The 12,655-nt window shown below is 41.6% G+C and overlaps 1 protein-coding gene across 1 annotated transcript in view; it reads left to right on the top strand.

The window, feature by feature from the left end:
- Nucleotides 1–12,655, top strand: part of LOC144807718 (protein mono-ADP-ribosyltransferase PARP12-like) — a 361,427-nt gene that overhangs the window by 331,327 nt on the left and 17,445 nt on the right. Inside the window, exon 10 of the mRNA XM_078673379.1 lies at nt 5,464–5,594. Coding sequence (XP_078529505.1) covers nt 5,464–5,594 — 131 coding nt within the window. The remainder of the gene's footprint in view (nt 1–5,463; nt 5,595–12,655) is intronic.

Here is a 12,655-nt window from a genome sequence, read left to right as displayed (position 1 = left end):
ATTTTCAATATTAGAGCCCCGGGGACATGGCGATCCCCCCCCAGGTTTTTTTTTTTTAAATAAGCCCCAAGGAGTGGCAATCCCCGGGGCTGAGGAGGGGCCGTGAGCCCCCCGCATACGTATTGTTTATGCCCTAGGGGGTGGCAGTCCCCGGGGCTGAGGGGCCCCTCTGGGCCCCCCATTATAAATAAGACATTGCCCCTGTTATTTAGCCCCCACGGGGGCTAATTAACAATAAAGGGGGCTTTGATTTTTTTTTATTTTTCACACGGTATGCGCAACCTACAATTATCCCATGATTTAAAAAAAAATAATAATAATAAATTTGGCATTTGGGGGTCCTTGTGAGACCCCCTGAGCAGGCCTACGGGGTCACAGTGCTTCTACCCTGCCCCTTTCCGCCTTTTGCACACTCGTTTCTCAAGTTACTTGTGCCTCAGTTCAACCGAGGCACAAGATGGCTGCCAACACTTCCTGGTTTGCAGTGTTGACAGGCAGTTTTCAGCCAATTAGCATGCAATTCATGCTTGTAATGGTACGTGTAAAAGCCTTGGACAATACGCGTAAGGTACAACTTCGGATATATATCTATGATTTTACTTTTGATTTTCTCAGGAACTACTGAACGGATTTACACCATTGAACAAAAAGCACAATCTACAGACCAAACTCTACTTTTTTGCCAAATGTGGTGTAATTCCGTTCAGCAGTATATGTATATTAAATGCCATATATAAAAATTCCAAAGTATAGGACATGATAATCCAAATCGAAATGTTTCTCAAGGAAAGTCATAAACCGTGTCCGTGGGTCATATCTGACCAAACGCCGATATTCCGAACGATTGAAAATGACTTTTCTTGAGAAACATTTGGATTTGGATTATCATGTCCTATACTTTGGAATTTTTGAAAGACTGACTTTGAGGATGCTATAAATTACTCAAGTCTGCCCGAATTGTGTGGGTAAAATTGATACCTAATCACTTTGAATACGAATGTACTTACGACTCGTCTAACATTTGGAAGAAATATCTAGTTATATGACAACAGGATACCGACATAACTTGAAGGAAATAAGAACGCCCTGAAGAAGTACTGTTGTACAGAACGAAACGCGTCGGCTGGCTGTGGTACATAAACTTAAGGAAAATAAAAGCATTTGAATATACACCAAGATTCAGCGCTTCAATAAGGACTCTAAGTGATATGATTTGATTGGACTTGTTGTGCAAGTGGTGCTGTGCCAAACAACGGAATATTCTCCACTACTCTCTACTACTCACTCTCTACTACTCCACTAATCTCTAATACTCACTCTCTACTACTCATTCTCTACTACTCTACTACTCTTTACTACTCTCTCTCTACTACTCACTCCCTACTACTCCTTATCTACTACTCTCTACTACTCACTATCTACTACTCTCTACTACTCACTCTCTACTACTCTCTCTCTACTACTCACTCTTTACTACTCACGCTCTACTATTCTCTACTACACACTCTCTACTTCTCACTCTCTACTACTCTCTACTACTCACTCTCTACTACTCTCTCTCTACTACTCTCTACTACTCACTCTCTACTACTCACTCTACTACTCACTCTACTACTCACTCTCTACTACTCACTCTCTACTACTCTCTACTACTCACTCTCTACTACTCTCTCTCTACTACTCTCTACTACTCACTCTACTACTCACTCTCTACTACTCTCTACTATTCTCTCTCTCTCCTACTCACACTCTACTACTCACTCTCTACTACTCTCTACTACTCACTCTCTACTACTCACTCTCTACTACTCACTCTTTACTACTCTCTACTACTCACTCTCTACTGCTCTCTACTACTCACTCTACTACTTACTCTCTATTACTCTCTACTACTCACTCTCTACTACTCTCTACTACTCACTCGACTATTCACTCTACTACTCTACTACTCACTCTCTGCTACTCTCTCTACTGCTCTCTACTACTCACTCTCTACTCTCTATTACTCACTTTCTACTCTCTACCTCTCTCTACTTCTCTCTCTACTAGTCTCTACCTCTCTACCTCTACCTCTCTACCTCTACCTCTCAACCTCTACACCTCTACCTCTACACCTCTACCTCTCTACCTCTCTCTACACGCACACATATACACACATATATATATGCATATATATGCATATGCATTTATATAGATGTATGTGTATATATATATACATACATACATACATATATAAACATATATAATCTGCATATCTATATAAATACAAATATAAATGCATGCATACATATACATATATGCATACATATGCATGTTATTTACATGAACGTTTGAAAAACACTAATAAAAGCAAAGCTAAAAAGCCACCTCATTACAAACAGAATGGCTTTAACTTAAACGAGGGCTAGATCTATTGCATTTTCAATGTTTGTTTATTTTGGTTCCATCAAGAAGGCATTCAAATGTGTCACACATTTGCCATAAATTCTGAATGTTAGCACGCTAGTTGCTCATTAGATCACTGTAGTAAAGCTACTGCTCACCAGGGAAGTCTGCTGCTGGTATTCAAAGTGCATGTTTCAGTCTGCATGTCAGAATTATTTTAATGAAATAGAAGAGGATTTGAGAAGTCAAAATGTGCCCTAATTTTTCTTTCTTCAGCACTAATCATAATTTCTATGGCAAAATGAACCCCCTCATTTTGTTCCTTCGCAAATTAAATGTTTTAAGTGTTACCACTTTATTCCAATCAAGATGACTTCAGGTGTGCCATACTTTTGTCATAAGTAAGACTGTTAGCGCTCTAGTTGTTCTTTAGAACACTCTGGGACATTCTGTCATTGGGCTATACTTGGGCTACATCTGGGGGATATTTGTGCTACATTTGAGCTCTTTTGTCTCTGGTGGCCATCTTGGGAGACTGCATGTCAGAATGTTTTAATGAAATAGAAGAGGATTTGAGAAGTCACTCAAAATGTCCCCTAATTTTTCTTTCTGCAGCACTAATCATACTTTCTATGGCAAAATATACCCCCTCATTTTGTTCCTTTTAAAATTAAATGTTTTAAGAGTTACCACTTTATTCCAATCAAGATGGCTTCAGGTGTGCCATACCTTTGTAATAAGTAGGACTGTTAGCGCTCTAGTTGTTCTTTAGAATACTCTGGGAAGCTGCAGGAGAACACAAAGTCTCTGTCCTTGTTGGATGTACATGTTTTACTGAGAATTTCAGACTTCATTCTCACATGACTGAGAAAGATAATGTGAATTTACTGAAAAGATTCTTTCAGTTTAGCTTATAGATCCCCTTCCAAACCACTGTGGGAAAAGCATGAGAAAATAGTTTTCTTTCAAACATGATTTATGATATCCCAGCAGAAGGCTTTTTCACATGGTAAAATCACCTTAGAACACACCACAATTCCTAAAATGAGTGTGGTACCATCAACAAATGATTTATAATGTAACTAAAGTCCTAAAACCTTCTATTAACTGCAATGCTTTTTAATGAGGTGCTATCATGTATATTGGTCCCAAGATGGCTGCCAACACTTCTTGGATGAAGTGCTGACAGCCAATTGGATCTTACGATGAGATGTGTGGTTAGGCTCCGCCCAGATATATATATTTTTTTCTTTTGATTTTCTCAGGAACTAGTGGAGGGATTTACACCATTTAACCAAAAGTGTGATCTGCGTACCAGGCCTTACCATTTTCCCAAATTTGGTGTAATTCCGTTCAGCGGTTCGGGGCTGTAGCCGTGTCTAATTGTCCTATGGAAATTAACATGGGGAAAACACGTTTTGGGACCCCCCTTTTTTCTCGGCACCCACTTGACGAATATTCCCGAGACTTTCAGGGAAGGAGCGGAGCGGAGCGGGCCATCTTCTTTGAGAAAATTCGCGAAGATTCAACAACCGGTGCCAAAGTTATTCTCAATAGAATGTTGCGCATTTCCTATGGAAACTAGGTCCTAACTAAAACTACCTACTGGCGACCGCCAGTAGGTAATATGTGTGTGTGTATATATATATATATATATATATATATATATATATATATATATATATATATATATATATATATATATATATATATATATGTGTGTGTGTGTGTGTGTGTGTGTGTGTGTGTGTAAATAAAACCAACAAAAGCCAAATATATGATAAAGGTATAAATACGTGGCTATCAAGTTGAAAGTCAAGATGGCCTTATGTTTTCTAAGTAAAACATCTGCAGCAATCAACCAAAGTATCCATTAGAAGGCTGATTCTGCAAGGCAAGGAGAAGAAATTTAGAAGAAGGAGGTCTCTATTAGACGAGCTGGTATCACACATTTGACACAACTGACAAGATTATGTTATGGTATGTCTTAGTCATTCTTCACCCTTCCCCTAATGTGTAAGGTCTGCTGTGGAATGTGGGGATAGTGACATAGAGGGGTTCTTTGTCAGTTGTGTTCAGTGGAGGCGGTTGGTGTCTGGAAGTTCAGTCACAGGGTTCCTATGCTCCATTAAAGTTAAAGAATACAAATCCTGGAGTCTGCTAATTATGTGTGAATATGGATCATCTCATCGTCAGGGGTGAGAAACTTGTTTCTCCTGTGGCACTAAGGAGTACCGACAGCACAGGCAATCTGATGACAGAGCATACAGTCAGGGCAGAAATTGAAACTACATGAAACAATGCACAGTGAAAGGCGGTAAAACTCCTATCGCAGTCCCCACATTGCCCATATCTCCCAGCCAAGAGTGCTGATCACATTTCAGTCACTGCTCGACGAGAAAGAGCCCATCCAATTTCCTCCACCAACCCTCCGCACCACACTTCACAGTGAGGAACCACACTGATCTACCCAGTGGGCCTTCACTGCCAGCCGTGAGCCCACACCTGAGGTCACTACAAGGCCCTCCCTCACGCTAGTAATTGAAAGTGGGCTGGGGTCCAGCACCCCGACTTTTGGGGTGTTGGAAGACTGGACCCGATTTTTTCGATCAGAAATTCCAGTCAGTAAAATCGCATTTGGAAAGGACTGCATTGCGGCTCAGCCCCCTTGACGACCCTCTGCTAAGGCACGGAGAGTCTTTTATGTACCCCCTACCAGACAACAAACTCCCCTTCCCTTGTGCCCTTCACTTTTCCTCCTCTACCCACCCAACACTTCCCTTTACCCCTTGCCCTGCACAAGCCTCCTCGAACACATTGACCAGTTGCTCTGCACAGGTGGTAAACAGGTGCATTAAATCACTTGGAAATGTGAATCTGTGCAGAATTGAGCCTGGTAAATCCAGGTCTGCACAGTTATTCCCCATTCCTTATTGTTTAACTTGTAATCCAAGAAGTTATGTGTGAAGATTCCGGCCAGCCCTAAATACTCCAGCCACCCAGAACTTCCACACATAATTCCTCCTGACTTCTAATCAAGGCCCTAAGTGTAAAACAATGTATTTCTTTACCTTTCAGTTGGTGGATGTTCATAGGAGCTCTTCTGAGTTCAAAGAAATTGAAAGAGAATTTGAAAAGACCATGCATGGATACTCAATACTGAAAATAAGGAGGATTCAGAATCCATCCCTCTGGCAAGTTTATCAAATGTAAGTATTTTACAGTTGATTGGCAATGTTTCCAGTATAAAATTATTGTGAAAGAGTCTTCGTTGAAGTCACTTGGGTTGTTGGCAGGCTGCTTGGATGTAGGGTTGCCCCTAATGAAGCAGAAATTAACATCACAGTGATACTGTACTGGTAAGGCAGCTCTCAAGAGGAAAAGATGCCTGCAAGTTAAGAGCAGGGACCAGAGGGCACGATAATGAGGGGTGATTATTAATACATCATAGTGACTGTCAGGAATTGCTCTTTTAGCAGTGGTCTAGGCTCAGATAGATACCACCCCACTGGCATATATTAAGGGCTAATAGAAGAATTTCCAACAATTATATGGCTGTGTGACAGTAGCTTAGGTAGTGGTGACTCTTGAACTTCCCTAAAGACATGAACCAACACCTATACGTTTTGGAGAAGATTTTTGGGAGAAGATTGTGATTCATCGGGAAAATAACTTCGTGGTTTTAAAGCTAAGTGCGCCTATCTTCTAGGAATGGTTGACCCAATCCTGACACTCTTGCGTTGTTTATTACATTAGACATGCGCTAACGACAGGGTCGCACAAGAGTGCACCTAAGTATTATCTTTTGTGATTCTTCGAATACCCACTTCCACTTACTTTTGTTGGAGACTACTGATGAAGGAGGCTGGCTTTTAATTAACTATTACAACAATGAATTTGGTAAGATATGAAGTTAGTGGTAGCTGAATTAAACAGCAAGATAGATAAATTGAATTTGCTTACCAACAAGGGTCCACTTGATATCATGTGGGTGGACGACTTCAGGATTCACCTTTGTAAGCATAATGAGGTCAGGGTGTGTGGGCTGAAAGATGCTCAGGGTAACGCATTCCTCCACTTTGCTCACAACTACTATATATATAAGTAATATGGGTATAGCTAATAATATGAAGGAAGGCCACATAGGGAAAACATTTAGGTGGATTAACTATGAGTCTACAATCAACTTTATCCTAGTTTCTATTCCATTTAACGAAAAGGTGTCAAACGTAGATAACTTATTCACAAGTTACAGAGATCACGCCATTTTAATGTCCATTTAAACATTCTCCTTAAGAAGGCGAAACAGCAATAGAAAGCAACAAACATTTCCGTATCCCGGAAGAACGGGTACCAACTAAAGTGGGCACAAGTTGAGAAGTTGGAGCTGGTCCCTGCAATCATAGTCAAGATACTGGATGATATTTTTCACTGTTTGGCTGAAGAGGCCTGCCCATTACTACTAGTATCTCAGTTCAGGGACCTTATAGCAAAAGTAAAAGTGTCTCTCACCTGTGATTAATCGGCAAATAGCTTATGTGCTAAGCGCTGGCTAGATTCCCCCTTCTCTAAAGCGCAAAAAGCACTTGTAAATGCGCTGAAGATCTATCCCAGAAATCCAGCACTAATAAGATCACTACATAGCGACTATACGGCTGCTAGAAGGAAGAGAAAGAAGGATATGTGGGAGGCAGCATTTATTTATTTTAAGAGTTTTATATAGTGCTGGCTAGACCCAGAAGTATCGGAGCCCTTTACATGAGGTTCCACAAAATTACAAGATTACATCAGTTCCAATTTACATCAGTTGCTGGACAAACATTACAAGACCATAGAAAACGAGATAAGTGAAGTGTAGAGGGGAAGGGGGTAAGGGTAAAGGGGTAGGAGGGAGATACGGCAGAGAGACGATGGAAGGTCTGCCCAAAGTCCGGCTTGGTAGGTGCCGGTTGAGGGAAAGTCCCAAAAACCATCTCCTCTATAGCTATCAGGTAGCTCCACCGGGCATTGGCCAAATAGCTAGGTCTCAATGGGAAAACATTTAAAGTACATAGAGGGCAAAATAATTGGGGCATAGAGGGGTAATGGGGTAGGGTAAAGAAGTAGGAGGGAGCACATGACAAAGAGACGCAGGAAAATCTGTCCAATGTCCAGCTGGGTAGGTGACGGCCGAGGGGGAAAGTCCACAGCCCATCTACTCTTTAGCTACCAGGTAGCTCCACTGGGCGTCGGCCAGAAAACTAAGTCTCCGCGGTCACAGATTCAAGGTCCGGATGAGGGAAAGGTCAATGTCAAGTTAAATATCACATAGTAGGAGCACAACGTGGAAGGGACCACAGTGGCAGCCATCTTGGGGTCAGGCAAGGGGTTCTGACCTTGGTATTAACATTCAGCTGGTCCCCAATTTTTATCTTTTGCTCAACAGGAGGGGGGGAGTTGTGCAGAGGATCAGCTTGAGGGCAGGGCCAGTGTTTGCTTGTCTCCCGCGGTGAGTATTTACGAGTTATAGTAGCTAGGGGGAAAGACAGCTGCCATTTTAGGAGCAGGTGGGACGTCTCAGGTGTCTTATTCGGATGATTTTAAAGCTGATTGTAGTCTTCCCTAGAGGTCAGAGCTGTTGCTGTCATTACCATCCACCCCATGGCCACTATGCTGTAGGAGCTAAAGGGGGCCTCACTTGGGGTGCCGCCCCCCTGATGATGATCTTCTGTAGGAGCCATTTTGGGATCAGGCGCATTAGATAAAGGTTCACAAATACAACTTCATGCCCTAAAAAGAGACAGTGTCGGGAGCCCCAACCACGCAGGCTCACCACCAGACCCCTGGCGCTCCCAGCGATTTCAAGAATGTCCCCGCTGACCATCTCTCCTCTCACGGTGAGTGTCTGCAATGGCGAGCAGGATCCCGATAGGATCTTAACCAACTCTTCTCGTGCTGTGTGCGCCCTCTCTGCACTGGCAGGCCTCCCACCGCGTGTCTCCGCGGTGTCCGATATGGCATGGGGAGATGAAAGAAGCTCATCCGCTGGTAGAGTGGAGACAGGCAACGTCACGGATCGTTCTTCTCAGCCTCCAGGCGCAGTCCAGCAGCTGCTCAGGTGCCATCTTAGTTCACTCGCCTACTGGGGCGTCGCGAGCCATTACTCGGCCATTCAGGGTCAGAGAGAAATGATTTTTAGCTCGAAGAGGTCCGCCTGTATTCCGATTGCAGAATTACTTTTTGTCCATGGGAATGGTGCATGGCAATGCGCCACTCCGAGCGGCCACCTTGGAGACATAAGTATAGACAGTCTCGGATGGTCTCGAGCAAGCGGCTAGCTCAGGTAACAGCAGAGACATTTGGAATATAATAAATGCGCCTTATTTTAAGCATCCCAAGGACCCATCCTTGGATTCACATGTTGATGAAGAATCATGGGTGGGACAATTTGAACTTATTTTTGGATCCAACGCCTCCCCCACGAGGCCCCCCTTTGACATAGACGCTTCATTGCAGGGTACTTTGAATTTCTCACTTTCAGAGGTCAGCAGAGGGTTGACAGCCTGTGTTCCTGGGAAGGCTCCAGGCCCCGATGAGGTGCCGATTGACCTCTTTCAAGGTAACCATGACTTGTGGGTCCGCTACTAACAAACGTTTTTAACAGCATAGCTTTAGAATAGCCTCTATACCTGGAAGCATAGTACCATAGTCCCTACATACAAAAAAGGGGATAGGGGAAGCCCAAAGAACTACAGGCCAATCTCCTTACTGTATACAACTGCCAAATGTATCGGCCGGCTCCTCCTATCAAGGCTGGAAGAGTGGGCCCAAAATAACAACATCTTGATGCAGGCACAATACGGTTTCCAGAGGGGCAAGGGCACCATAGACCAATTCCTAAATCTCTCACTTCATATAGATGAATATACAAAAGCAAAAAGTGGGAAGATCTATATGGCATTCATGGACCTGTCAGCAGCATTCAAGCTTTGGCTTCTGATGGAGGGTCTGGGGCTCAATCCCCTCATAATTAATTTCATTCACCAACTATACGCCAGTGCCACTGCTTGTGTCCAGTATGGCATTAACGGGGAATGTACCAGTTCGTTTAAGATTGCTAGAGGAGTCAGGCAGGTATGTGTCCTCGCCCCATTCCTTTTCTCCAGCTACTCAAACGGGTCGAGGCAGCCCTGTCGGACCCATCTCTGGATGTGTCCAAGTTGGACAATACCCCCCTACCAATATTAGATTATGCTGATGATGGTGTGTTACTTTCAAGAACGGGGGTAGCCCTCCAAATTGGTAGAGTCTTTCCCATATTTGGGAATTTTATTTGATGAAAACCATTCATGGGTAAAGCTAGTAGCGGCAAGAGCGTTAGGCATGGAAAGAAATTTGCAAGCTATCAAGGTCTTTGCCAGAAAGGTAGGCGCCAGCCCCTTGGACCCATTTAAAAATATCTATCAGGCCAAGACTAAAGCTGCAGCAACTTATGGGGTGGGGGTTGGGGTATGGCACATATTGACCAACTCCAAATTTTGAAAGATAGCTTTTTTAAACCTCGAGCATCTATACCCCCTTTCTTCTCTAATAATAATTTGCACCTCGAATTAGGGTTACCATTAGATTAGCAACAATTCTTTTATGGTTCTCTATATGGCACAAGACCACTGTCAACCTAACACAAAGTATAATAAAAGACTGCCTGAAGTTGGACTACTATAATAAGATTGGATGGCTTAGATGTGTGGCAACAGAATTAGGTGCTATTGGGCTGAGAACTATTTAGGGACCAAACAGCTTGTAGGAGGATCACAAAACAGAAATATTGATACATACAAGCGGAGAGTCAACCAGGTCTGCAGGGAAAGAATTCATGGGCAAAAGGAGACCCTTGCTTATGACCAGATCCCCCTAGACAAGAGGAAGGCTATTCCTAGCTAGCCCGTACTACAATAGCACAGCTGCAGCTGCGATTCTGTCGGAATCTTATCCCTTTGATGTTGGGTTAGCCTGAGAGAAAATTTAAACCCTCAGATTTAAGTTCATGCCCTTGTCATAACCATTCCTCTCAATTGGATCTACATTTAGTTCTGTTTTGTGAGTTTTATAAAAACAGAAAGAGAAAAAGAGAAGCAAGTATTGTTCCAATTTTAAGGCGTCACAATTTCAGCCAATGTAGGGTTACACTTTACTTTTTAAAATCTTTGCCCAACCCCTTTATTTGTTTTTCAGTAGGTTTTTTTCTGTGGGTCTGCAAGAAAAAGAGAGAGGCCAGAGGTGGTTTAATGGCATATTTGCCGTCAGCAATAATGATATGTATATATATTGAGTGGACAAGGTCTTTGAGGCATCAAAGTATAGGATGGTTTTAAATGATTTTAAATGTTTTGGTATTTGTCTATTTTGGCGGGTGGTTGATTGAAATTGTGCTTTTATTATCTTTTCTTAAAAAGATCGAATAAAGATTTTATAGATTGATTGATTGAGTCACAGGTAGGAATTATCTGGGTAATTTCTTTTCAATATCTAATAGGAAAATTTGCACTTACACTTTAAATTTAGGGATCCTTGAGCCTTGATGAATGCCCGAGAACAGATAGGCTAGTTACTGTGGGCAGAAACATGTTGGCTAGTATTAGATGGGCTTGAGCCATTGGTCTCTGGTTAACTAATAAAAGTATGAGTTAATCCAAGTAGTTGTACCCGGGTTCGCTGTGCACTGTTCACTGAAGGAAAATTTCCTTATTTTAAACACTTTTGAATGAGCAATTAGCGTTATTTTTCAAATGCAATGAATATATACCAAAAAATTCAACATAATATAATCAATCATTCAAATTCAAAATTATACAAGAACATATGTATCTTTCAATTGGTTTACATAATTATTTTTCAATCCATTTTATGTTGAAGTCATTCGATATCTAAATGATCAATGGCTTGCTTGTTGGAGCCCAATGCATTTCGGGACTAACCATTGCCTTCATCATGGGACAATCTATAACAAACAATTATGCATTATAGTATGTGGATAACTCATCAAAAACCTGATAACAATGACTGATTACAATAATCATTGGAATACCAATATAAAGCATCATATCATCAAAACTCTGTTCGGCTTCCTTAAAAATAAAATATAGAAATGAAGGCCAATCACCTCACCCATGTATGGAAATAAAATAAAATGGGAATGACGTACGTGATACTAATCGTGTCACTTATTTGACAATTTGGATAAATACCATATAACCATCTGTAAATCTGACAATTAAAAGCCAAAAGTGATAATAAGAATGGTACCTTGCAAATTATGCTTGGAAGAAAACAAAGGCTTGAAACCTAGTGAGACCAAACGAGAAGCCTATTTAGTCAGACTAATGACGCAATAGAAAAGCCTCACAAATCCTATCGTCTATTTATTATAATAAAAACCATGCTCACCAGAGTAACCCCGGTGCGAACACGTCAAAGGCTCTCCTCTGTAGCCGCTGTCCACCAGAACTTAGAGTTTCATTCAGCCGACCTGCAATGCAACCATGTGAACTGAGTAAAATGCTACTCCCACGAAGATAATAACAAACTCCTTAAACCCCCTACTGTTGCTCCTTACCCATAGATGACCTCCAATAACTTCTTGTCTGTTTCTTACTACTGAATGCCATGATAAATCAACAACGTGCGTACAGGTTGCTTTAGCCCTCGGTTTAAGAAAGAGAAGATGGACTAAAATCGAAAGAGTCACATATAGATGAGAAAACAACTGCCATCCTGGAAGAGGAAACCTAGGGACACGAATTTAAAATGCGAAAAAAGGAGAGTAATACAATGTAAATCCTGACTATTACTGTTTAAACCTGAATAATGAACCCAAATGAAACTAGTGAACGTCTATCTGAAACGAATACGAAGCATAATAACTCGCCAGAGTGTTAAGTAACACCACCAACCAAAAAAAATTGAAATATTCTCTGCAAAATCGATACATTAGATGGTCTGAGAAAAATAATGTTGTGCGTTAGAAGAACCTTCACCCAGGAGGAAGTGCTTAAATGAAAAGATATAAATCATAAATGAGCCAAATGCAGTTAACATAACTATGATAGTGTAAAGCCATACAGATGGTTCACAATCTCAAATCATGCGTTATTGTGTTTTCATAAAAACAGCTCATGTCTAAATGACTATTGAGCCCTTTGGGAATCAAAGCATTACATGTTTAATCCAATAAAGCTCCAGTTGTAACAATAGTTTGTAGTAATCATATCCATTTCTAACAGGCACCTTT

Source organism: Lissotriton helveticus, chromosome 1_1 (assembly GCF_964261635.1).
Source record: "Lissotriton helveticus chromosome 1_1, aLisHel1.1, whole genome shotgun sequence".
NCBI lineage: Eukaryota > Metazoa > Chordata > Amphibia > Caudata > Salamandridae > Lissotriton > Lissotriton helveticus.
This window is presented reverse-complemented; position numbering and strand designations above follow the sequence as displayed.